This window comes from Oenanthe melanoleuca, chromosome 25, assembly GCF_029582105.1.
Source record: "Oenanthe melanoleuca isolate GR-GAL-2019-014 chromosome 25, OMel1.0, whole genome shotgun sequence".
Taxonomy (NCBI): domain Eukaryota; kingdom Metazoa; phylum Chordata; class Aves; order Passeriformes; family Muscicapidae; genus Oenanthe; species Oenanthe melanoleuca.
Window position 1 is genome coordinate 1,301,240 of NC_079358.1, and position 24,910 is coordinate 1,326,149.

Genomic DNA, 24,910 nt, shown 5'->3' on the forward strand with positions numbered 1-24,910 from the left:
CCGACGAGGGCGAGTACACCTGCTCCATCTTCACCATGCCCGTCCGGACGGCCAAGGCGCTGGTCACCGTGCTGGGTACGGCTGGGGGGGGGCCTGCATCCCTTGGATCCCATCCCTTGGATCCCATCCCGTGGATCCCATCCCATTGATCCCGTGGATCCCATCCCATTGATCCTGTGGATCCCATCCCATGGATCCCATGGATCCCATCCCATTGATCCTGTGGATCCCATCCCATGGATCCCATCCCATTGATCCCATCCTATCACATGGATCCCATCCCGTGGATCCCGTCCATCCCATTGATCCCATCCCATTGATCCCATGGATCCCATCCCATTGATCCTGTGGATCCTGTCCCATTGATCCTGTGGGTCCCATCCCATTGATCCCATCCCATTGATCCCGTGGATCTCATCCCATTGATCCCATCCTATCGGTCCCTTGGATCCCATCCCATGGATCCCATCCCATTGATCCTGTGGATCTCATCCCATGGATCTCATCCCATTGATCCCATCCCATGGATCCCATTGATCCCATGGATCCCATCCCATTGATCCCATCCCATCGGTCCCATGGATCCCATGCCATGGATCCAATCCCATTCTATTCCATCCCCACCATCCCATTCTGTTTCTTCCTTTCCCATCTCCTCCATCTCATCCCATAGATCCCATCCCATTCTATTCCATCCCCTCCATCCCATTCTGTTTCATCCCTTCCCTTCCCATCCCATCCCATCCCATCCCATCCCATCGATCTCATTGATCCCATCCCATGGATCCCGCCCATCCCATTGATCCTGTGGATCCCATCCTATTGATCCCATCCTATTGGTCCCATGGATCCCATCCCATGGATCTCATCCAATTGATCCCGTGGATCCCCTCCCATTGATCCTGTGGATCTCATCCCACGGATCATATCTCATCGATCCCATGGATCCCAGCCCATTGATCCTGTGGATTGTATCCCATAGATCCCATGGATCCCATCCCATGGATCCAATCCCATTATATTCCATCCCCACCATCCCATTCTGTTTCATCCCTTCCCATCCCATCGATCTCATTGATCCCATCCCATGAATCCCATCCTATTCTATTCCATCCCATCTCATCCCATTCTGTTTCATTCCATCCTATCACACCCCATGGATCCCGTCCATCCCATTGATCCCATCCCATTGATCCTGTGGATCCCATCCCATGGATCCCATCCCATTGATCCTGTGGATCCCATCCCATTGATCCCATCCTATCGGTCCCATGGATCCCATCCCATGGATCTCATCCCATTGATCCCATCGATCCCCTCCCATTGGTCCCGTGGATCTCATCCCACGGATGATATCTCATCGATCCCATGGGTCCCATCCCAATGATCCCGTGGATTGTATCCCATAGATCCCATGGATCCCATCCCATGGATCCAATCCCATTATATTCCATCCCCACCATCCCATTCTGTTTCTTCCTTTCCCATCTCCTCCGTCTCATCCCATAGATCCCATCCCATTCTATTCCATCCCCTCCATCCCATTCTGTTTCATCCCTTCCCTTCCCATCCCATCCCATCGATCTCATGGATCCCATCCCATTCTATTCCATCCCCTCCATCCCATTCTGTTTCATCCCTTCCCTTCCCATCCCATCCCATCCCATTGATCTCATTGATCCCATCCATCCCATTGATCCCATGGATCCCATCCCATTGATCCTGTGGATCTCATCCCATGGATCGCATCCCATTGATCCCATGGATTCCCTCCCATTGGTCCCGTGGATCTCATCCCACGGATGGTATCTCATCCATCCCATGGATCCCATCCCATTGAACCCATGGATCCCATCCCATTGATCCCGTGGATTGTATCCCATAGATCCCATGGATCCAATCCCATTATATTCCATCCCCACCATCCCATTCTGTTTCTTCCTTTCCCATCTCCCCCGTCTCATCCCATGGATCCCATCCCATTCTATTCCATCCCATTCTGTTTCATTCCATCCTGTCACATCCCATTGATCCCATCCTGTTTCCTCCCTCCCCATCTCCTCTGTCCCATCCCATTCCATCCCATCCCATTGATCCTATGGATCCCATCCCATCGATCCTATCCCCTCCCTACCATCACCTCTCAGATCCCATCACCTTACTGTTACCTGTAACTGTGGTGGTGTTTACACCACTTAATTCATGGTTTATTTGAAATTTCTTCTGCCTTCACTCAGAGCCAGGATTAAAAAACATATGAAGGAAATGGATTTTTCTGTGTTTGGGCTTGGTTGTTTATTAAATCAAAAGTACAGAAAGTTCAGTAACACTTCTAGTTACCAGCTGGAAGGTGAAATGGAGGTGAACCTAGCAAGCTACAAGGTCTTTTAAAGCTAAACAGTCCAATAGAGAATTAACACCTATATTATTTATACTTTTAACCCAATAATTAAATTCCCGTGACCCTCAGTGCAGCACTAACTGTCCAACCAGAAACTACAGCCTGAAACCATGAAGAAGAGAGATGAGAACTGAAAAAGTCACCACCCAAAAAACCCATCTTGTCCCAGACTTATTACTATATTATAAAAACCTCCAATTAAAAACCCTTCACCATGTGAAATCACACATTTCTATTTAACTACACACCTGTGATTTTAACTCCACTCAAATTTGGAAGTTTCTCCAAGGCTTCAGGTCAAAAGCAGTGTTATCCAGGGAGTCAGAAAGCTCAAAAATCTGGGCTCCAACACCTGTGTGCCACACCCAGCTCACAGATTTGTTTTTTGTCTCCTCCTCCTCCTGCAGGAATCCCCCAGAAGCCGCAGATCTTCGGCCACGAGCAGCCCATCGACGAGGAGAAGGTGGCCCGGCTCATCTGCCGCTCCTCCGGCAGCAAACCCGCGGCACAGCTGCGCTGGAGGAAGGGCAACAGGGAGATCAAGGGTGGGGGAGCCTGTCCTGGGGGCTGGGGGACTGGGGGGACTGTGCCACGCCAGTGTCACATCCCATGGATCCTGTCCCATCCCATCCCACTGATCCCATAGATCCCGTCCCGTGGATCCCATTAATGGAGCCAGTGGATGGGATTTGATCCCATCCCATGGATCCCATCCCATGGATCCCATCAATCCCATCCCATTCCACTGATCCCCTAGATCCCACCCCATGGATCCCATTGATCCCACTCATGGATCCTGTCCCATCCCATGGATCCCATCCCATTGATCCCATCAATCCCATCCCATTCCACTGATCCCCTAGATCCCATCCCATGGATCCCATTGATCCCATCCCATGGATCCCATCCCATTGATCCCATTCATGGATCCTGTCCCATTGATTCAATCCCATCCCATTGATCCCATTCCGTGTATCTCATCCCATGGATCCCATCCCGTTGATCCCATCAATCCCATCCCATTCCACTGATCCCCTAGATCCCATCCCGTGGATCCCATTAATGGATCCAATGGATGGGATTTGATCCCATCCCATGGATCCCATCAATCCCATCCCATTCCACTGATCCCCTAGATCCCATCCCGTGGATCCCATTAATGGATCCCATTGCATGGATCCTGTCCCATTGATTCGATCCCATCCCATTGATCTCATTCCGTGGATCCCATCCCATGGATCCCATCCCATTGATTCGATCCCATCCCATTGATCCCATCCCGATCCCATCCCATTGATCCCATTCTGTGGATCTCATCCCATGGATCCCATCCACTCCCATCCCTTGGATCCCATCCCATGGATCCCACCCCATTGATCCCATTCTCTCCCATCCCACTGATCCCATAGATCCCATCCCATTCCACTGATCCTGTCCCATCCAATGCCGTGGATCCCATTAATCCCATTCCATCGATCCCATTCTACTGATCTCGTCTCATCCCATTGATCCCATCCAATCCCATTGATCCCATCCCATTGATCCCATTCCACTAATTCCATCCCATCCCATTGATCCCATCAATCCCATCCCAGCCCCTTCCATGCTATCAATCCCATCCTATCTGATCCCATTGATCCCTTCCCATCCCATTGATCCCATCCCACTGATCCTATCAATCCCATCCCAGCCCCTTCCATGCTATCAATCCCATCCTATCTGATCCCATTGATCCCATCCCACTGATCCCATCCCATCCCATTGATCCCCTTCCCTCCCCACCCCACCTCCCACATCCCATCCCCTCATCACCTGTGTGTAACTCTGGTGTTTTTACACCCCTTAATCACTGCTCTGTTTGGAGTCTCTTCTCTCTTCACCCAGAGCCAGGATTAAAAACCAGATTTTTCCAGTGTGACCCCAGGGCTCTGAGTGTCCCCCTGTCCCCACAGACTCGGGCACTGAGGTGGTTGAGGACCCCAATGGCAAAACCTTCACAGTGACCAGCAGGGTGGAGTTCCGTGTCACCAAGGAGGACAACGAGGTCGAGGTCACCTGCACCGTGGACCACGAGTCCCTGCAGAACTCTGAGAGGTCAACCACGCAGAAGCTGCAGGTCCACTGTACGTGGAGGGGACATTTTTTTGGGGGGGATCAGACCCCACAGATGTAGGATTTAAGATTCTGGGGCAGGATTTGGGGTGCCAGGTATAGGATTTGAGGTGCCCACGTGGAGGATTTAGGATTTCAGGGGCAGGATTTGGAGTACCAGGGGTGAGATTTGGGGTTCCAGGGCAGGATTTGGGATGCCAGGTGCAGGATTTAGGGTGCCAGGGGTGATATTTGGGGTTCCAGGGCAGGATTTGAGGTGGCAGGTGCAGGATTTGGGGTTGCAGGTGTGGGATTTAGGATTCTGTGGCAGGATTTGGGGTGCCAGGGCATGATTGCAGATGCCAGGTGCAGAATTTAGGATTCTGGGGGCAGGATTTGGGGTCCCAGGTGTAGGATTTAGGATTCTGGGGGGCAGGATTTGGAGTGCCAGGTGCAGGATTTAGGATTCTGGGGGCAGGATTTGGGGTGCCAGGGCTAGGATTTGGAGTACTGGGGCAGGATTTGGGGTTGCAGGTGCAGGATTTGGGGTGCCAGGGCAGGATTTAGAGTACTAGGGGCAGGATATGGGATGGCAGGGGCAGGATTTGGAGTGCCAGGTGTAGGATTTAGGATTCTGGGGTAGGATTTTGGATGCCAGGTGCAGGATTTAGGATTCTGGGGGCAGGATTTGGAGTCCCAGGTGTAGGATTTAGGATTCTGGGGGCAGGATTTGGGGTGCCAGGCGTAGGATTTAGGATTCTGGGGTAGGATTTGGGGCGCCAGGGCTAGGATTTGGGATGCCAGGTGCAGGATTTGGGATGCCAGGTGCAGGATTTGGGGTGCCAGGTGTAGGATTTGAGATGCCAGGTGCAGGATTTAGGATTCTGGGGGCAGGATTTGGGGTCCCAGGTGTAGGATTTAGGATTCTGGGGGCAGGATTTGGGGTGCCAGGGCAGGATTTAGAGTACTAGGGGCAGGATATGGGATGGCAGGGACAGGATATGGGATGGCAGGGGCAGGATTTGGAGTGCCAGGTGTAGGATTTAGGATTCTGGGGCAGGATTTTGGATGCCAGGGCTAGGATTTGGAGTACTGGGGCAGGATTTGGGGTGCCAGGGCAGGATTTAGAGTACTAGGGGCAGGATATGGGATGGCAGGGGCAGGATTTGGAGTGCCAGGTGCAGGATTTAGGATTCTGGGGCAGGATTTTGGATGCCAGGTGCAGGATTTAGGATTCTGGGATAGGATTTTGGATGCCAGGTGTAGGATTTTGGATGCCAGGTGCAGGATTTAGGATTCTGGGGGCAGGATTTGTGGTGCCAGGGCTAGGATTTGGGGTTGCAGGTGCAGGATTTGGGGTTGCAGGTGCAGGATTTGGGGTTGCAGGTGCAGGATTTGGGATGCCAGGTGCAGGATTTCAGATGCCAGGTGCAGAATTTAGGATTCTGGGGGCAGGATTTGGGGTCCCAGGTGTAGGATTTAGGATTCTGGGGTAGGATTTTGGATGCCAGGTGCAGGATTTAGGATTCTGGGGGCAGGATTTGGGGTGCCAGGGCTAGGATTTGGAGTAGTGGGCCAGGATTTGGGGTTGCAGGTGCAGGATTTGGGGTTGCTGGTGTAGGATTTAGGATTCTGTGGCAGGATTTGGGGTGCCAGGGCATGATTTCAGATGCCAGGTGCAGAATTTAGGATTCTGGGGGCAGGATTTGGAGTGCCAGGTGCAGGATTTGGGATTCTGGGGTAGGATTTTGGATGCCAGGTGCAGGATTTAGGATTCTGGGGGCAGGATTTGGGGTGCCAGGCACTCACCCCACCGTTCCTCTCCCCCTTTTCCAGACAAGCCGACGGCGAAGATCGAGCCCCACCCGCAGTACCCGCGGGAGGGGGAGAAGCTGCAGCTGCAGTGCGATGGGCAGGGCAACCCCATGTAAGGCCTTCCTCACCTCCCTCCTCCTCCTCCTCCTCCTCAGGCCCCACCCAGAGCTGGGCAGGAGCTGCTGGGGGGGTTTGGGGTGTCCCATGGGAGCAGAGTGACCCCCTGTCCTGTCCCAGAGCAGCAGTTCCATCCCTAAATTAAATTTCCCCTAGAAATCCTGGGGTGCTGAACCCCCTGTCCTGTCCCAGAGCAGCAGATCCATCCTGGCTCATCCCTAAATTCAGTTTTCTCCTGGGAAATTCCAGGGGCTGAGCTCCCTGTCCCATAGCAGCAGATCCATCCTGATTCATCCCTAAATTCAGTTTTCCTGGGAAATCCCGGGGTGCTGATCTCCCTGGGATCATCCCTAAATTCAGTTTTCCCAGGGAAATCCCGGGGTGCTGAGCTCCCTGGGATCATCCCTAAATTAAATTTCCCTGGGAAATCCCGGGGTGCTGATCTCCCTGGGATCATCCCTAAATTCAGTTTTCCCGGGAAATCCCGGGGTGCTGAGCTCCCTGGGATCATCCCTAAATTCAGTTTTCCCAGGAAATCCCGGGGTGCTGATCTCCCTGGGATCATCCCTAAATTCAGTTTTCCCGGGAAATCCTGGGCTGCTGAGCCCCTGCCCTATCCCAGAGCAGCAGATCCACCCTGACTCATCCCTAAATTCAATTTTCCCTGGGAATCCCGGTGTGCTGAGCTCCCTGTCCTGAAACAGCAGATCCACCCTGGCTCATCCCTAAATTCAGTTCTCCCGGGAATTCCCGGGGTGCTGATCTCCCTGGGATCATCCCTAAATTCAGTTTTCCCGGGAATTCCGGGGTGCTGATCTCCCTGGGATCATCCCTAAATTCAGTTTTCCCGGGAATTCCGGGGTGCTGATCTCCCTGGGATCATCCCTAAATTCAGTTCTCCCGGGAATTCCCGGGGTGCTGATCTCCCTGGGATCATCCCTAAATTCAGTTTTCCCGGGAATTCCGGGGTGCTGATCTCCCTGGGATCATCCCTAAGTTCAGTTTTCCCGGGAATTCCGGGGTGCTGAGCTCCCTGGGATCATCCCTAAATTCGATTTTCCCGGGAATCCCGGGGTGCTGATCTCCCTGGGCTCATCCCTAAATTCAGTTTTCTCCCTGGGACCATCCCTAAATTCAGTTTTCCCGGGAATTCCGGGGTGCTGATCTCCCTGGGCTCATCCCTAAATTCAGTTTTCCCGGGAATTCCCGGGGTGCTGATCTCCTTGGGATCATCCCTAAATTCAGTTTTCCCGGGAATTCCCGGGGTGCTGATCTCCCTGGGCTCATCCCTAAATCCAGTTTTCCCGGGAATTCCCGGGTGCTGAGCCCGCGCCGTGTCTCAGCCCGCAGGAATTCCTCTGGGAGAAGGAGGGCAGCGACGCGCCGCTGCAGCTCAGCTCGGACAGCGTCCTCATCTTCCCGTTCCTCAACAAGAGCGACAGCGGCACCTACGTGTGCACGGCCACCAGCTCCATGGGCAGCGTGGTGGCCAAGTACAACCTGGATGTCAGCGGTGAGTGGCCGCCGAGGGGACACGCAGCGAGTGTCACCGTGTCACCCCCGCCCCGCCCGTCCTGGGGTGGGGAGGGGCGGGTCCTGCCGCGCCCCTCGTGGGGCTGTCCCCTGGCTCGTCCTGGGTGTGCTGTGATTGTCGCTGTGTCCTGTGTCACATGGGACAGGGCTGTGTGTGTGTCCCCATGTTCTGTGTCACACGTGGGACAGGGCTCTGTGTGTCCCCATGTCCCTGTGCCATGTGTCATACATAGGACAGGGCTCTGTGTGTGTGTCCCCGTGCCCTACGTCACACATGGGACAGGGCTCTGTGTGTCCCTATGACCCCATTCCCTGTGTCTCACATGGGACAGGGCTGTGTGTGTGTCCCCATGCCATGTGTCACACGTGGGACAGGGCTGTGTGTCCCCGTGTCCTGTGTCACATGGGACAGGGCTGTGTGTGTGTCCCTATGCCATGTGTCACACATGGGACAGGGCTGTGTGTGTCCCCATGTCCTGTGTCACACATGGGACAGGGCTGTGTGTCCCTATGACCCCATGCCATGTGTCACACGTGAGACAGGGCTGTGTGTGTGTCCCCATTCCCTGTGTCACATGGGACAGGGCTGTGTGTCCCCATGTCCTGTGTCACACATGGGACAGGGCTCTGTGTGTGTCCCCATTCCCTGTGTCACACGTGGGACAGGGCTGTGTGTGTGTCCCCATGTTCTGTGTCACATGGGACAGGGCTGTGTGTGTGTCCCTATGCCATGTGTCACACATGGGACAGGGCTGTGTGTGTGTCCCCATGCCATGTGTCACACATGGGACAGGGCTGTGTGTGTGTGTCCTCATTCCCTGTGTCACACATGGGGCAGGGCTGTGTGTGTCCCCATTCCCTGTGTCACACGTGGGACAGGGCTGTGTGTCCCTATGCCCTGTGTCACACGTGGGACAGGGCTGTGTGTCCCCATGTCCCCATTCCCTGTGTCACACGTGGGACAGGGCTGTGTGTCCCTATGCCCTGTGTCACACATGGGACAGGGCTGTGTGTCCCCATGTCCCCATGCCATGTGTCACACATGGGACAGGGCTGTGTGTGTGTCCCCATGTCCTGTGTCACATGGGGCAGGGCTGTGTGTCCCCATGTCCTGTGTCACACATGGGACAGGGCTCTGTGTGTCCCCATGTCCCCATGCCCTGTGTCACACATGGGACAGGGCTGTGTGTCCCCATTCCCTGTGTCACATGGGACAGGGCTCTGTGTGTGTCCCCATGTCCCCATGCCCTGTGTCACACGTGGGACAGGGCTGTGTGTCCCCATTCCCTGTGTCACACGTGGGACAGGACTGTGTGTGTGTCCCTATGCCCTGTGTCACACATGGGACAGGGCTCTGTGTGTCCCCATGTCCCCATGCCCTGTGTCACACATGGGACAGGGCTGTGTGTCCCCATGTCCCCATGCCATGTGTCACACATGGGACAGGGCTGTGTGTCCCCATGTCCCCATGCCATGTGTCACACATGGGACAGGGCTGTGTGTCCCCATTCCCTGTGTCACATGGGACAGGGCTCTGTGTGTGTCCCCATGTCCCCATGCCCTGTGTCACACATGGGACAGGGCTGTGTGTGTGTCCCCATGTCCTGCTGTGTCACATGGGACAGGTCTCTGCGTGTCCCTGTGTCACACATGGGAAAGGGGTCTCTGTGTCCCTATGTCCCCATGCCATGTGTCACACGTGGGACAGGGCTGTGTGTGTGTCCCCATGTTCTGTGTCACATGGGACAGGGCTCTCTGTGTCCCCATGTCCCCATTCCCTGTGTCACACGTGGGACAGGGCTGTGTGTCCCCATGTCCCCATTCCCTGTGTCATACATGGGACAGGACTGTGTGTGTGTCCCCATGCCCTGTGTCACACATGAGACAGGGCTGTGTGTCCCCATTCCCTGTGTCACACGTGGGACAAGGCTGTGTGTGTGTCCCAATGCCCTGTGTCACACATGGGACAGGGCTCTGTGTGTCCCTGTGCCATGTGCCACACATGGAACAGGGTTCTCTGTGTCCCCATGTCATGTGTCACATGTGGGACAGGGCTCTTTGTGTCCCCATGCCCTGTGTCACACGTGGGACAGGGCTGTGTGTCCCCATGTCCCCATTCCCTGTGTCACATGTGGGACAGGGCTGTGTGTGTGTCCCCATGCCATGTGTCACACGTGGGACAGGGTTCTCTGTGTCCCCATGCCCTGTGTCACATGGGACAGGGCTCTGTGTGTCCCCATGTCCCCATGCCCTGTGTCACACGTGGGACAGGGCTGTGTGTCCCCATGTCCCCATTCCCTGTGTCACACGTGGGACAGGGCTGTGTGTCCCCATGTCCCCATTCCCTGTGTCACACGTGGGACAGGGCTGTGTGTCCCCATTCCCTGTGTCACACGTGGGACAGGACTGTGTGTGTGTCCCCATGTCCTGTGTCACACATGGGATAGGGCTCTCTGTGTCCCCATTCCCTGTGTCACACGTGGGACAGGGCTGTGTGTCCCCATGTCCCCATTCCCTGTGTCACACGTGGGACAGGGCTGTGTGTCCCCATGTCCCCATGCCATGCTGTGTGTGCTGTGTGCTGCTGCCAGTGCCACCCCTGGCTTCCATCCCATCTCCCAGTTCCCTTCCCACACGTTGATTCCATTTCCCTGTGATTTTTCCATGGATTTGGGCTCTTTGCTCTCCTCCCAGCCTCTCTCCACCTCTCTCTCCCACCTTGGACTTTCCCTGTTCAGTGCTCTGCTCTTCCCTTCCCCAGCTCCTTTCCCCACCCTTCCAGCAGTGGCACATCGGACACTTTGTCCCCTGTGTCCCCTCCCTGAGCCAGCCCCCAAATGCCCAACCCTTGTGTGTCCCCCCTGTCCCCTGTGTGGTGTCCTGTGAGCACCCTGAGCTCTCTGCACCCACCCCAGGTGCCTCATGCTGTGCCCCAGGGGTGGCAGCCGCTGTCCCTTGCCCACCTGGTGTCACCCCCCTGTCACAGCACACAGTCTCTGTATCCAGGCTTTGGGAATTGTCACTGTTGTCCCCAAAGCCATCATGTCTCAGGCACTGGGAGCCAATTCCAGCTCTTCCACTTGGGTGCCACCTCTGTCCTTGTCCCTAAGGACGTGCACAGGAGAGTGCAGGTGGCACCTCCTGCTGGGTGAGACTTCCCAGGGGGGTCACCAGGGTCTGGGGGATGTCACAGCATCACAATGTCCCAAAAGTTGGTGACACAAGCAGAGGAGTCCGTGGGGTCATGGAGGTTCCCCCCAGCCGGGCTCTGTCACCTCTTGTCACCTCTTGTCACCTCGCTGGCCCTTCCCAGCGTTGATTGGTGTCCTGTGTTTTTTGTTGTCCTCCCCAGATGTTCCCCAGCTCCCCACCCCACACGTTCACTCCACTCCAGGCCCTTCCCAGCCCATCTCTCATGCTTCCATGGCCTCAGCTCCATCCTTCACTCCAGCTCTCATCCAAGGTACCGTAAGCTCCTTTTCTCTCTCTTTGTGGCCCAGCTCGGCCCAAGAAGCTCCCACAGGAGGATGGTGGCCCAGCCCTGGCTTTGGGGACAGCCCTGCCAGGTGCCCAGCCTGGCTCCAGGCCCTTGGTGTGTGTGGATTTTGGTGTTTTCCAGCTGCTCCCAGCAGGTTGTGGCAGCAGCTCCCTTGTCCTGTGCGTGTGTCCGTGTCACACCTTGTCCCTCTGTCCTGCTGCTTCCCCTGTGTCTCCCCCACCTTGTCCTTTCCAAATGTGGCTCTGTCCCCACCCTGAGCTGATGGGGCACAGTGGGAGGAGGATTTGTGGCAGGATTCCAGCACAGGACCAGCTTTGGTGTCCTGCTATCCTCAGAGTGCCATCACTCCTCCGTGACAATTTCAGCCTGCATGTCACCTTCCTCCCAAACCTCATCCTCCCTTTTTTGGGGGCCAAAACCTCATTGTGGAGGATGGGATATTTCCCTTTTGCTTCCCTTGCTGCCTTCCCCACAGCAGGATGGAGCCTGTGCTCCCCCTGCAGGGTCTCAGCTCCTGGTCTCTTGGCAGATGCCAGCCCAGTGCCCTCGACCTCCAGCACCTACCACGCGATGATCGGCGGGGTGGTGGCTGTCATCGTCTTCCTGCTGCTCAGCCTGCTCATCGTGCTGGGACATTACCTGATCAGGCACAAAGGTACAGCCTGGGGGGGCTGCAGGGGGGTACCAGCACCCCCACAGGGGTCTCTGTCTCCCTGCAGCAAAAGGGGGTGAAGGGAGGCAGCTCCTGGTGTGCTGCAGGTTTTGCTGAGTCCTGGGAGGAAGGAGTGGAGCCCCTGCTGGGTTTGGGGTTGCAAAAATGTCCCACCCCCATTCTTCATCTCTGCTCATCACCCACTGTCCTGGTTTGAGGGACAGGTGTCTGCCAATGAAGGCAGAAACTTCTCTTTGAAATGGAGAATGTAAACCCCCTCCCTCCAAATTATTGTAATTTTTTAATTAAGGGGCTCTCAGGCAAAGATATGGGAATTAGGAATAACAGTTCTGTACTAGGAAAATTAAAATAGAAATACAGTATTACAAAGAACAATCCCAAACCCTGCCAGAGTCAGAATCCAAGCTGACACCCGTCTGTCAGTCAGGGTGTTGGCACAGTCCCATTCAATGGTGGCTGCATCCTCCTGCAGGGGCAGATGTGGTTCAGCTGGAGCAGTGCTCCTGGAGAAGGTGCAGTTTCCTCTGAAGGTGCAGGGATGATGTGGAAAGGTCTGGTTTTCCTCTGGAATCCAGTGGAAAGGTGGATAACTTGCTGTCCCAAATCTCAGTTTTTATCTGGTAGGAAAGGCTTGGCTCCTCCCCTGGCTGGAGCATCTCCCAGTGGGATGATGGAATTTTATCAGTCATGCCCTGGGACTCACTGGCCATGAACAGGAGATATCTCCTGGAGGGAGGATGGGCTGTGGGAAGATAAAGATGATTGCCCAGCTGGTTTAAAGATGGCCCATTAACAGATAATATGTGCCAGGAGATAAGGTGGTTTAACAGATGGGGACAGAATCCACATTTCTGGTCACACCAACCCAGCACACACACTGTCCCAGGATTTTCCCTGTCCCCATCTCCCCCTCACCTCCTCTCTCTTCCTTCCTCCTCCTCCTTTCCCTCCACCTGCCCCTTTTCATGCCCAGCAGGTTTGTCCCCACGCCCTGGGGACACGGTGCCACCCACCCATCCTCCATCCCCCGTGGCGCTGTGTGGGCAGAGCCCCCACCCTGCTTTCCCAGGATCCCTTCCCAGTGACTTTTCCATCTCAGTGGAGCCCTGTGTGTGTGTGTGGGGGTGCTGACAGCACCCCCATGACCCCCAGCCCTGTCCCCCCACCCTGCAGGCACTTACCTGACCCACGAGGCCAAAGGCTCGGACGACGCTCCGGACGCCGACACCGCCATCATCAACGCCGAGGGCGGCCAGGCCGGCGGCGACGACAAGAAGGAGTATTTCATCTAAAAACAAAAAAAACGGGGGTCAGAAAGAGAGAAAGAGAGAGTGAGAGAGAAAGAAATGGAGCCAAGAGAACCCCGATGGCAACAGCAACCAGACCACAAACCCCACAAAACCCAACAGATTTTCTCTGGGGGACGGACGGACAGAGGGACGGAGAGCAGGGAGAGCCACCGACGCTTCTTGAACTTTGTACAAATCCAGCCAAGAGCCCCCAGCCCTGTTTGCTTGCTTGCACCTCCATCCCCACTCAGCCAAACCCACAGAACAAGCTGTGAGTGAGAGAATTCTTCCTTCTTCCTTTGGATCTTTTTATTGCTTTTTTTTTTTTTTTTGGTTTTGTGGCTGCTCTTTGCTTCGGGCACTTGGTTGGGGGTGTTGGGCTGGGGTTGATGTAGCTCTTCCCTTTGTTTCTCTCTGTTTTGGTTTCTTTGATATTCCCAAGGATAAAAATCAGCTCTGGGTTCCCAGGGTGAGTTTGGGACTCTGAGTTTGTCCCCCCTCCTCAGTGCTGGGGGTGACTCCAGCTGGGAGCAGAGTCAGACCCTGCCCCAGTTTTATCCTTGCTGGTTCTTGTGGAGCAGTGTCCATGCAGGAGCAGAGCTGTCCTCGTGCAGTCAGTGTGTGAAAAGGGGGTGAAAAATGTCCAGGGTGGGACCCCCAGACAGACCAGGAGCCCCCACATCTCCCTGATCCCACCCCAGTGGGAGGGGGGGAAGGCTGAGATTTTATTTTGGAAGGGGCAAATCCAGAGGGGGGAAAAGGCCCTGATTTTTTTTTTTTTTTTTAATTTTTCCTAAATTCTCTGATTGGAAATATTAATTTGAACCATCTATTGAGATGTTCAGTGCAGGAGGCAGCCCCCCTGGGGCTGGGGCTGCTTCCCTGGGACCCCCAGAGCAGGAGTGGGGTCTCTGTGCCCCCCTTCCCTCCCCAGCCCCTTCCCAGGGCAGGGATGAGCTTGGAAAGGGCTGATTGTCCCAACCAACAGTGGCCAAAACAGCTGGATTTGGGGTCTGGGGGAGTTTGGGTGTCCCCACAGAGGCTTTGGGGTCCTCCTGCCTCTTTCACCATCACTTCCAAGACAAAACCAAACATTCTTCCCAACTCTCCAGCACAGCCTTGGGATGGAGCTGCTTCCCCCAGCACGGTCAGGGACACCCCCAACCTTTGGGATGAGGTTTCCTGGGATCCCACATCCCAGCCTGGGTTGGGGGAGCTGCCCTTGGCTCGGGCACCCCGCGGATTTGGGGTTTTCTGGAGGAGGGCAGCCTCGCCTGGGAGGTCACCCCTTGGATTTGGGGTGGTCTGGAGGACGAGGAGCCCCTCCAGGAAGGAAGTAAAAGTCTTTAGGAGTGGGAAACCTCACCTGGGAGACAGAGGAAGAATTTTAGCATCTCTTGCCCCCCTTCTAAACCCTGCCAGCACCTGGCACTGGGTCATCTGTGGGGTGTGAGGGGAGGCAGAGGAGGCCCAGCTCAGTGGCCTTGGGGACACTTTAGGTGTGACAGTGGCTCAGGAGTGGTGGCAGCACCAGGAGGGAGCAGCACACAGAGCTTTTTGGGGTTTCCTTTGCTGGGCACAGCCGTTTTTTGGGGTGTTTTTTCCTCCCTTGCCACCTCTTGGAGGGGTAATCCTGGGGCAGGGAAGGCTTTTCCCTCCTGGAATTGAGGTTTTTTTTTGCTGCTCCAAGAGGCAGGGAGAAGAGCCTGGGTTTGGTGTTTTTTGAGGTGTTTTTGGTGTTTTTGGTGTGAGGTGTGGCAGGGCAGCCCAGGCAGGGAGCTGTGGAGGTGTCAGTGTCACCTGTGTGGGGGGGGATTTGGGGACCTGCTGAGGTGACAGAGAGAAGCTGGAAGGGCTCAGAGGATCCATCTGAGCAGGAACCAAAGGGTTCGGTGGAGATCAGAGCAGCGGAGGAGATTTGTGTCACACCTGGGGGGGGGGTGACAGGAACAACCGGGTCACAGCAGCGCGAGGCTGTGGGGGTGACAGGGACCCTCCCAAGGAGGGAGGATTCCAGGTGGGACACTCCACCTGGCAAGAAGGTGCCGGGAAAAGCCCTTCTGGGGTCGCTGGGGGTGCCAGGGTGGGGTGTGACCCCCGTCCTCATCCCCTCGGGGGGTTGGTGTGACAGCTGAGCAGGGCTGGGTGTGACACCGAGGGGGGAGGAGGGAGGTGACAGAAGCGGTGTCACCGTGTCTGGGAGAGCCCGGGCCGCCAGCTTGGTGGCCCCACAACCCACCCAGTCACGGGGTGGGGCTGAAAGAATTGAAACTGGGACCCCCCCCCGGGTGGCTGCAGCCGCTGAACTCTCAATAGACACGAAAGCCATATTTTGGGGAGCTCTGGAGAGGCCGGGGGGGCAGAGGCTGGGCTGTGTTGTTGTGCTGTGTTTTTTTGTCTGTACATAAAAGGGAGCCAACGACCGTCGATGTGACTTTATAACCTTTCTAATATCCTGTGCTAATCTCGGAAAATAATCCTATAAATATATCTGGATTACACACATTACCTGCTTGGCTCTCTGCTTGTGGGGATGGGGGTGCAGGGGGGATATTTTGGGAGGCAGGGGACACAAAGAGACCCCCTCAAACCTTCCTTGAACCCCCAAACTGCAGCTGCCCTCCTTCCCCCAACCATGGAACCCCCAAACCCACCACAGTCCCGCTGATCCTGACCATCAGCACTTCCCCCAAAAGAGCAATAACCCCAGAGATCCTCCTCACCCCTTTCACCCCCAAATCTGCCCTTAGCCCATCCCAAATGGCCAATTCCCAAATTCCTCCTCACCCCTTTCACCCCCAAATGCCCTCCCAGCCCCTCCCAAATTCCCAGTTCTCCCCAAAGGAGCAGTAAAGCCCCCAATCCCAAACCCTGGAGACTCCCAAATCTCTCAGGGACACCCAAATCCTGACCCTCAGCCCATCCCAAAATCCCAGCCCTCCCCAAACAGCAGCACCCCCAACCCCCAAATCTGCTCCTCAGCCCCTCCCAAACTGTCACTTCCAGCCCTTTCACCCCCAGATGTCCTCCTGGCCCCCCAGTCTTTCCCAAATTACCACCAGCACCCAAATTCTCAGCTCTGGTGCCCCCCCCCAGCCCCTCCCAAATTCCCACCAGCACCCCAGTCCCCAGCCCTGCTCCTTTCCAGGGATGTTCCCATAAAGCCACAGGACGACCCCAAGGGAGCCCTTCCTTCCAGGCCTTTTCCCTCCGAGGAAAAACCGGGGAATTCCACATTCCAGAGGCAAAGGAAGGCACCTCGATGTCCCTTCCAGGACCTGGCACCAAGCTCACACCCCACCAGCATCCCCGGGATGCGGCTCCAAAGACAATTCCTAATTAATTTTCATTTGTCCTGCCAAGAACCGTGATGGTTTCCTGCTGGAGAAGTTCCCGGCAGCGGCATTCCCTGTTTTCCGCCGCTGCCGGGGCGGCTCGGGGGCGGCTCTTATCTCCTGCCCGCAGCCCTCGGCTCCCTCTGGAGCGGGAGGAGCAGAGGGGAAGGAGGGAGAGCAAAAAAAAAAATCACCCCCGAGCAGCTCCGGACACCCCCAGACTCAGAGGAGTCGCTGCCCCTCGTGGGAAACGCGTCATGGGCAACTGTGTCCCCGTGGTGAGTGATCCCCCTCCCCAAAATTCCTGTCCTTGCTGCCTGGGACAGGAGGGGAGGGCTGGGGGTCGTGGGGCTGAGTGGGGGTCCCCAGTGATGAGGAGGAGCACGGGGATCCCCAGAGCTGAGTGGGGTTTAGGGGATCCCCAGAGCTGAGTGGGGTTTAGGGGATCCCCATGCTCAGTGGGGTCAAAGGAGACCTCAGTGCTGAGTGGGATTTTGGGGGTCCCTGGTGCTGAGTGGGATTTAGGGAAAGCTGAGTGGGGTTTGGGGATCCTTAAAGCTGAGTGGGGTTTGGGGATCCTTAAAGCTGAGTGGGGTTTTGGGGGTCCCTGGTGCTGAGTGGGATTTAGGGGATCCCTAAAGCTGAGTGGGGTTTGGGGATCCTTAAAGCTGAGTGGGGTTTAGGGGATCCCCGGTGCTGAGTGGGATTTAGGGGGTCCCCATACTCAGTGGGGTCAAAGGAGACCTCAGTGCTGAGTGGGATTTGGGGGGTCCCCAGAGCTGAGTGGGGTTTGGGGATCCTTAAAGCTGAGTGGGGTTTAGGGGATCCCCGGTGCTGAGTGGGATTTAGGGGATCCCTGAAGCTGAGTGGAGTTTAGGGGGTCACCAATGCTGAGTGGGGTTTTGGGGGTCCCTGGTGCTGAGTGGGATTTAGGGGATCCCTGAAGCTGAGTGGGGTTAAAAGAGACCCCAGTGCTGAGTGGGGTTTGGGGATCCCTGAAGCTGAGTGGGGTTTAGGGGATCCCCATACTCAGTGGGGTCAAAGGAGACCTCAGTGCTGAGTGGGATTTTGGGGGTCCCCAGAGCTGAGTGGGGTCACAGGAGCCCCCATTGCTCAGTGGAGTTTAGGGGGTCACCAATGCTGAGTGGGGTTTTGGGGGGTCCCTGGTGCTGAGTGGGGTTTGGGGATCCTTAAAGCTGAGTGGGGTAAAAAGAGACCCCAGTGCTGAGTGGGGTCACAGGAGTGCCCAGAGAGAGAGCAGAGCCATGAGGGTCCCCAGTTCTGAGCAGGATCATGGGGGTCCCTGGTGCTGAGTGGGGTTTAGGGGATCCCCAATGCTGAGTGGGGTCACAGGAGCCCCCCCATCCTGAGTGGGGCTTAGGGGGTTCCCGGTTCTGAGCAGGATCATGGGGGTCCGTGGTGCTCAGTGGGGTTTAGGGGGTCCCTAAAGCTGAGTGGGGTAAAAAGAGACCCCAGTGCTGAGTGAGATTTAGGGGATCCCCAGTCCTGAGTGGGGCTTAGGGGGTCCCCGGTTCTGAGCAGGGTCATGGGGGTCCCCGGTGCTGAGCAGGGTCATGGGGGTCCCGGTGCTGAGCAGGATCATGGGGATCCCGGTTCTGAGCAGGATCACGGGGGTCCCCGTGCTGAGCAGGATCCTGGCTCGCAGCAGGTGCCTCACAGGAGGCTCTGTGGGGTCTGCACCCACTTTCCAGGGTCTGTGCCCCCTCTCCGGGCTCTGCCTCCCCCACCGGGCCCCGTGTCCCTCCCCAGCCAACGGCTCCATCCCGGCCCCGTTCCCACCCCGGCTGGCACCAGCGATGTCCCCCCGTGCCCGCAGCGTGTCCCTCGCTGATAACCCGCCCAGCCCAGCCCGGGTCCTCCCGCGATCCCCGCAGCCCCACGCGGGGATCAGGGCGATGCTGTGGGATGGATGAGCCACCTCCTGACGCCCTCACCCACAGACCCCCGGCACGCTGGAGACCCCGAGCTCGCTGGACCTGGAGGGGATCATGGACAACTTCTCCTCCTTCTACGACAGCACCGACACCAACTACACCTTCCTGGACTACGACGCCGCACCCTGCCGCAACAACTTCTGTCCCCTCTTCCAGCGCGTGGCTCCCCCTTTCCTGGCCACCACCTGCGCTGCGGCTGCGCTGGCCACCGCTGCCCTGTTGGTAGCCCTGGCCAGGAGTCCCCAGGAGTGGCGGCGGCCGCCGCTGGTGGCGCAGCTGGCCACGGGCACGGCGCTGTTCGCCGCGCTGCTGCCGGCGCTGGCCGCGGGCATCTCCCGGGGGTGGCACCTGGGCGCGGGGCCGTGTCGCCTGACGCACCTGCTGTGGCACTGGAGCTTGTTCGCCCAGGCGCTGCTGGTGGCCAGCGGCTGTCGCGGCACAGCCTGGGCTCGCTGGGACCCGCGGAGCCGCCGCTCGGCCGTAGCTCTGTGGGCAGCGGCGCTGCTTTTGGCCACGCCGGCGGCTCTGGTCAGCGGCGTGGCCGGGGGCACCGGCTGCGTCCGGCGCAGCGTGGGCGTCCTGGCACCGGTGTACCTGCTGCACCTCGCCCTGTGCCTGTGCCTGCTGCTGCTGCTGCCCGTGGGGCTGCTGCTGGCCGCGCTGGCGAGCTGGGGCACCGGAGCCGGGCTCACCTGGCTTTTCCTGGGGCTCTGGGTGCCCTACGCAGCGGGGCTGGCCGGGGAGTTCCTGCTGCAGGCCGGGCTGGTGGAGCCCACCTGCGGCTCCTTCGAGCATTTCGACCTCGCCCTGGGGCTGAGCGAGGGGCTGGGGGTGCTGCACTGCGGCATCGGACCCCTGGCGCTGCTGCTCGCCTGGCGCTGCCGGGGGCTGCGGAGATCCGGGGGCTGCGGCACGGGGATGAACGGAGCCACAGCACCGGGACTGGAGCCCCGGCACTGAGCCACAGCACCGGGACGGGAACCCCGGCACTGAGCCCCTGGCACCGGGACTGGACCCTCGGCACTGAGCCCCGGCCCCCTGGCACTGGATTTGGACCCCCAGCACTGAGCCCCGGCACCCTGGCACTGGATTTGGACTCCTGGCACCAGACTTGGCTCCCTGAAACCAGACCCTGGATGCTGGGCACTGATCTTGGCCACCCAGCACCGAGCTCTGCCCCTTCCTGCACCAGTCTAGATGCCCCAGCACCAGTCCCTGTGTCTCCACCACTGACCCTCAGCACATCCCACACCAGTCTGGGCCACCCAGCACCCACTCCTGGCCCCTGGCACCAGCTCCAGCCCCTGGCACTGACCCCTGGCCACCTGGCACAAGGCTTGGCCTCTCTGGCTGCCCCTGGGCACTGACCCTTGGAGGCCCAGTGGCCTCCCAACCTCACAGCCTCTGTCACACTCCCCCAGGACCCCCCATTCTATGCCCAGCTCAGTGCCCCCCACCCTCTGTCCCCTCCCTTGGGGTCTCAGCCCCCTCTTTGGGCCTGGACCCCCCAAACTGCCCAACACAGAAAGCTCTGGGGTGCCTCATTCTGCCCAGGGGGGTCACCCCAGGCTGCTGGGGGATCCCCGAGGCTCAGCCCCAGCTCCAGGGGGAAATTTTGGAAGTTGCTGCATTTTTTCCATCTCTCCTGACAAGCCAAGAGGATCCAGTGGGAATTACACACAATAAATACAACTTGTCCAGCCCAGTTAATGGACTGGATGGGACTGGGCGGTGATGGGGGGGACGGGAAATGAGGCTCCTCGTGCCTCCAAATTGGCAGGAGAAGTTCCTAAGGAAGCTGAGCTGCCTGACAGGGGCAGCGGGGGCCAGAGCCCACGAGGGACAGGCGCGTGCAGTCACGGGAGTGACACGGGGACAACGGGGCTGCTCTGCCTGAGCCCAGCCCTGCAGGACCTGGGGGCTCATCCCCCCTAAACTGTGAGATTGATCAATGAGGAGTGAACCCACATCCCCAAAACTGGGGATCCATCAAACCCCTGCAGGGACTCTGCACCCCCCAGCCCAGCACCATCATCTGGGGCCGGCAAAACTTTCCCACTTCCCACCTGCCTGTCCCTTGGGACCCCCAGGCCACGGTCAGGACACTGGACACTTGACCACCTGGTGTCCACAGCTCCATCTCTGTCCCCTGGGGCAGGACAGGGAGAGCAGATGTGCACCCAGAGTCGTGGGGCAGGGCAGGGGGGCTGGGGCACCTTTATCTGCACCCAAATTAAACCAGGACCCTCCCACAGGGCAGGGACACCTGGGGAAGGAGCATCAGGGGTGTCCTCAACACATCACCCAGGCGAGCTCATGGTTGGGGTGTCCCTGTCCACTGTGTGGGTTCATGGCTGGAGTGTCTCTGTCACCCAGGTGGTGTCCTTGTCACCCGTGTGGGCTCATGGCTGCGGTGTCCCTGTCCCTCGTGGGGGGACGTGGCTGAAGTGTCCCCGTCCCCTCTGTGGGCTCATGGCTGGGATGTCCCTGTCACCCAGGTGGGTTCATGGCTGGGATGTCCCTGTCACCCAGGTGGTGTCCCTGTCACTCAGGTGAGCTCATGGCTGGGATGTCCCTGTCACCCAGGTGGTGTCCCTGTCCCCCCTGTGGGCTCATGGCTGCGGTGTCCCTGTCCCCCGTGGGGGGACACACTCAGGCTCCCCGGCTCCAAGGGCAGCCCCGTGCAGGCGGGTGACCCAAAGTCTTGTGGCACATCCGCGTGATGCCGTGAAATCACCCACCCTGGGCATGAAATCGCCCCTCCCGGCTGCTGAGGATGGGACTGGGGTGGGGGGACACATCCCCCCGCCAGTCCCCTCCCACCCTCGGGCACATAAACCCGGGGCTGCGCCGCTCCCGCCCGGCTCCAGCAGCCACCATGGGCCACCTGCAGCTCTGGCTGCTCGCCCTGGCCGGGCTGGCGGGGATCGTGGCGCAGGAAGGTAGGGGGGACAGGACAGCGGGGTGGGGGGACAGCGGGGTGGGGGGACAGGAGCCAGCACAGGGCGGGGCAGCTCAGCAGCTCCGCGGTCACTCTCGGACAGCGGCGCTGGAGGATGCTGGAGCAGGGAGGGACACTCGGAGAGCGCTGCGGGTGCCACCACATCCTCTCTGTTGTCCCCAGACCTGTACCGAAAGGTGTTCGTGTTCCGGAAGGATCCCAGCGACGCCTACGTGGTGCTGCGGGCGCGGCTGGAGCAGCCCTTGCACAACTTCACCGTGTGCCTGCGCTCCTACACCGACCTCAGCCGCCCCCACAGCCTCTTCTCGTACGCCACCAAAGCCCAGGACAACGAGATCCTGCTCTTCAAGCCCAAACCCGAGGAATACCGGTTTTACGTGGGGGGCAAGTTTGTCACCTTCCGTGTCCCCGAGAGCCGCAGGGACTGGGAGCACGTCTGCGCCAGCTGGGAATCCGCCACCGGCATCGCCGAGTTTTGGCTCAACGGGAAACCCTGGCCGAGGAAGGGGCTGCAGAGGGGCTACGCGGTGGGGGCCACGGCCTCCATCCTGCTGGGGCAGGAGCAGGACGGTTTTGGGGGCGGCTTTGACCTCTACAACTCCTTCTCGGGGGAGCTGAGCGATGTCTACCTGTGGGACGCGGGGCTGTCGCCGGAGAAGATGCGCGCGGCTTTCCTGTCCCTGCGCCTGCCGCCCGCTCTGCTGGCCTGGAAGAGCCTCAGCTACGAGGTGAAGGGAGACGTGGTGGTGAAACCCCGGCTGCGGGAGGCGCTGGGGGCCTGAGGGCGCTGGGCTGTGGGGCAGGAGTGGCTCCGGCCGCACTGTCCCCTCCTCACCCCCATCCCCGCATCACCCAGCGCCCCCTCAGCTCTATAACCCAGCTGGGGACAGGCTCCCCCCGAGTGTCACCAACACCCTCCCCACGCCCCCCCGCCCCGAGCTGCCCCACGGCCGCCCCTGCACGGATCCAGCCCCTCCCTTGGGGACAGGAGCATTGTCCCCAAAGCCAATCCCCTCTCTCGTGCTGATTGCTCAACAGCAAGGGGTTGGGGACGAAGGTCACTGTCACCACCAGTCACTGTCACCCTCGGGTGGCCTCTGAGAAGCTCCGGGTGGCTCCGAGGTCCCACGGGTCCCACGGTGCCATGGGGGGGTTGTGGCTCTGCCTCCTCATCCTCGCTGCCCTCCCTGGCCCCGCGGCCCCACGAGGTAGGGGCGGGGGGACACCGGGGGGGGGGTTATGGGGACAGTGGGGTGCCCTGAGTGACCCAAAAAGGGTGAGGGGTGGGGGCAAAGGGGGGGTGCAGTGAAAGGGGGGACGGGGGGGTCACAAAGGGGGGCAGGGGGAGCCACAGTAGCTGTGACATAAAAGGGGGATCGCGTGGGGGACGTGCAGGGCACAGGGTGGGAGGAGGGGACACAGTGGCAGCACAGTGAGAGCTCAAAGGGGCAGCCTGAGGATTGGAATGGGGGGAGAGCAGGGACACGGGGGTCCCACAGGCAGGGACAGCAGGACAAGGAGACCCAGGACAGCAGGGACAGCAGGACAAGGAGACCCCCAGCCCAGCTGAGCTCTGACTGCTGCAGAAACAATGAGGGCCAAGATCTGGGCTCAGCCTCCAGCACCCACCGAGTACCACCAGCTGATGCTGAGCTGTGAAGTCACTGGAGACCGTGGGTGAGACCCCCCTCCCTCCCACTGCCTGGCACTCCCCAGGCCCCCCCATGTCCCTCCCCCCGAGTGATCCCAGCCCACTGCAGCCCCCAGGAGTTCCTGTGGGAGAAAGAAGGAAGCCCAGTTCCCCTGCAGAGAGGCCCTGACAGCATCCTGCTCATCCCCTCCTTCAACAACACCCACCTGGGCACCTACACCTGCACGGCCACCAGCACCCAGGGCAGGGCTGTGACCACCTACACCCTGCGGATAAACGGTAGGGATGGCACTGAGGGGACAGCTGGGGACGCACAGCTTGTCCCCAAGCACTCCCTGTCACCCTGGTGGTGTCACCTGGAGCAGCCACCTGTGTCTCACCCCTCCCAGACCTGAGGAGCTCGGTGTTGGTGTTCCCCCAAGAGTCCCAAACCGCCCACGTGCAGGTGACACCCGAGCTGGAGCTGCCCCTCGACAACTTCACCGTGTGCCTGAGATCCTTCAGTGACCTCACCCGGCCCTACAGCCTCTTCTCCTACGCCACCAAAAAACAGAGCAACGAGATCCTCCTCTTCAAGCCCAAACCCGGCCAGTACGAGCTGGTGGTGGGGAACAAACCCTTGTTCTTCACAGTTCCCATAAGTCTGGGGGAGAGTGAGCACGTCTGCTTCAGCTGGGAATCCTCCACTGGCATCGTGGGGTTCTGGTTCAACGGGAAGCCCTGGCCGAGGAAGGGGCTGCAGAAGGGTTACACGGTGGGAGTGCCAGCACACATCGTGCTGGGACAGGACCAGGACAGCTTCGGGGGTGGCTTTGACACCCAGCAGTCCTTTGTGGGGGAGATTTCATCCGTGTACATGTGGGACATGGGGATCTCCAACTCGGGGGTGGTGTCAGCCATGTACGACACCCCCGAGCAAACCCCCGTCTTTGGCTGGAGGAATTTCCCCTACAAGATCGTGGGTGAGGTGTACCTGAAGCCCTGAGGCTGTGGGGGGTGTCCCCAATCCCTGCTGTGTAACCCCCTCTCTCAAAGCCACCCAAATATCATGTAAATGGAAAAATGAGTTTTTATGGTGCTGGTGGTTTTTGGGGATGGTGGTGGAGCCAGGCTCAGAAGCTCATTAGGGTTAGGGGGGAAAGGGGAGAAGGGTTTCTATCCCAGGGCCTTGCTCTGGTTTGGGGACACAGAGACAGTCCTGGGGGGTATGTGCACCCCTGGCAGCCCCCAGGGGCAGAACCCAGGGGGCCAGGACTGTTGGGGGGCAGCCCTGGGACAGCCCAGTGTCCCCAAGCTCAGGGAGGTTCAGTGCCATGTCCCTGGGGGTTCAGCCCTGGAGCCCTTGGGGGGTTCAGCCCTGGAGCCCTTGGGGGGTTCAGCTCTGTGTCCCTGGGGGTTCAGCCCTGGAGCTCTTGGGGGGTTCAGCTCTGTGTCCCCGGGGGTTCAGCCCTGGAGCCCTTGGGGGGTTCAGCTCTGTGTCCCTGGGGGTTCAGCCCTGGAGCCCTTGGGGGTTCAGCTCCGTGTCCCCGGGGGTTCAGCCCTGGAGCCCTTGGGGGGTTCAGCTCTGTGTCCCTGGGGGTTCAGCCCTG

General features: G+C 58.7%; 4 protein-coding genes and 1 long non-coding RNA gene across 6 annotated transcripts in view; 4 read left to right on the top strand and 1 right to left on the bottom strand.

Moving 5' to 3' along the window:
• CADM3 (cell adhesion molecule 3) overlaps window positions 1-15,925 on the top strand; it is a 27,899-nt gene extending 11,974 nt beyond the window's left edge. The window contains exons 4-11 of one of the 2 annotated variants that reach the window (XM_056510982.1): window positions 1-75; window positions 2,809-2,946; window positions 4,354-4,524; window positions 6,329-6,419; window positions 7,768-7,937; window positions 11,310-11,420; window positions 11,986-12,111; window positions 13,303-15,919. In XM_056510982.1, the coding sequence (XP_056366957.1) occupies window positions 1-75; window positions 2,809-2,946; window positions 4,354-4,524; window positions 6,329-6,419; window positions 7,768-7,937; window positions 11,310-11,420; window positions 11,986-12,111; window positions 13,303-13,421 (1,001 nt within the window). In that variant the 3' untranslated portion in view covers window positions 13,422-15,919. Of the gene's footprint in view, window positions 76-2,808; window positions 2,947-4,353; window positions 4,525-6,328; window positions 6,420-7,767; window positions 7,938-11,309; window positions 11,421-11,985; window positions 12,112-13,302 lie in introns of both variants that reach the window. The other variant, XM_056510983.1, reaches the window with a different exon arrangement.
• LOC130263495 (uncharacterized) lies at window positions 12,439-22,388 on the bottom strand. The gene is made up of 4 exons (XR_008842338.1): window positions 22,300-22,388; window positions 22,068-22,218; window positions 13,311-13,417; window positions 12,439-12,871 (listed from the first exon to the last, which is right to left on the bottom strand). It is a non-coding gene; the product is annotated as an uncharacterized LOC130263495 (long non-coding RNA).
• ACKR1 (atypical chemokine receptor 1 (Duffy blood group)) lies at window positions 16,826-20,408 on the top strand. The gene is made up of 2 exons (XM_056511012.1): window positions 16,826-17,031; window positions 18,715-20,408. The coding sequence occupies exons 1-2, from the start codon at window positions 17,011-17,013 to the stop codon at window positions 19,666-19,668; spliced, it is 975 nt and encodes a 324-aa protein (XP_056366987.1). The 5' UTR covers window positions 16,826-17,010; the 3' UTR covers window positions 19,669-20,408.
• On the top strand, window positions 21,443-22,452 carry LOC130263448 (serum amyloid P-component-like). The gene is made up of 2 exons (XM_056511034.1): window positions 21,443-21,650; window positions 21,833-22,452. The coding sequence occupies exons 1-2, from the start codon at window positions 21,485-21,487 to the stop codon at window positions 22,450-22,452; spliced, it is 786 nt and encodes a 261-aa protein (XP_056367009.1). The 5' UTR covers window positions 21,443-21,484.
• Window positions 22,453-22,517: 65 nt separating this feature from the next.
• LOC130263438 (mucosal pentraxin-like) lies at window positions 22,518-24,387 on the top strand. The gene is made up of 4 exons (XM_056511014.1): window positions 22,518-22,878; window positions 23,257-23,347; window positions 23,431-23,600; window positions 23,711-24,387. Exons 1-4 carry the CDS (start codon window positions 22,815-22,817, stop codon window positions 24,304-24,306), a joined length of 921 nt encoding a protein of 306 aa, XP_056366989.1. The 5' UTR covers window positions 22,518-22,814; the 3' UTR covers window positions 24,307-24,387.
• Window positions 24,388-24,910: the final 523 nt, after the last annotated feature.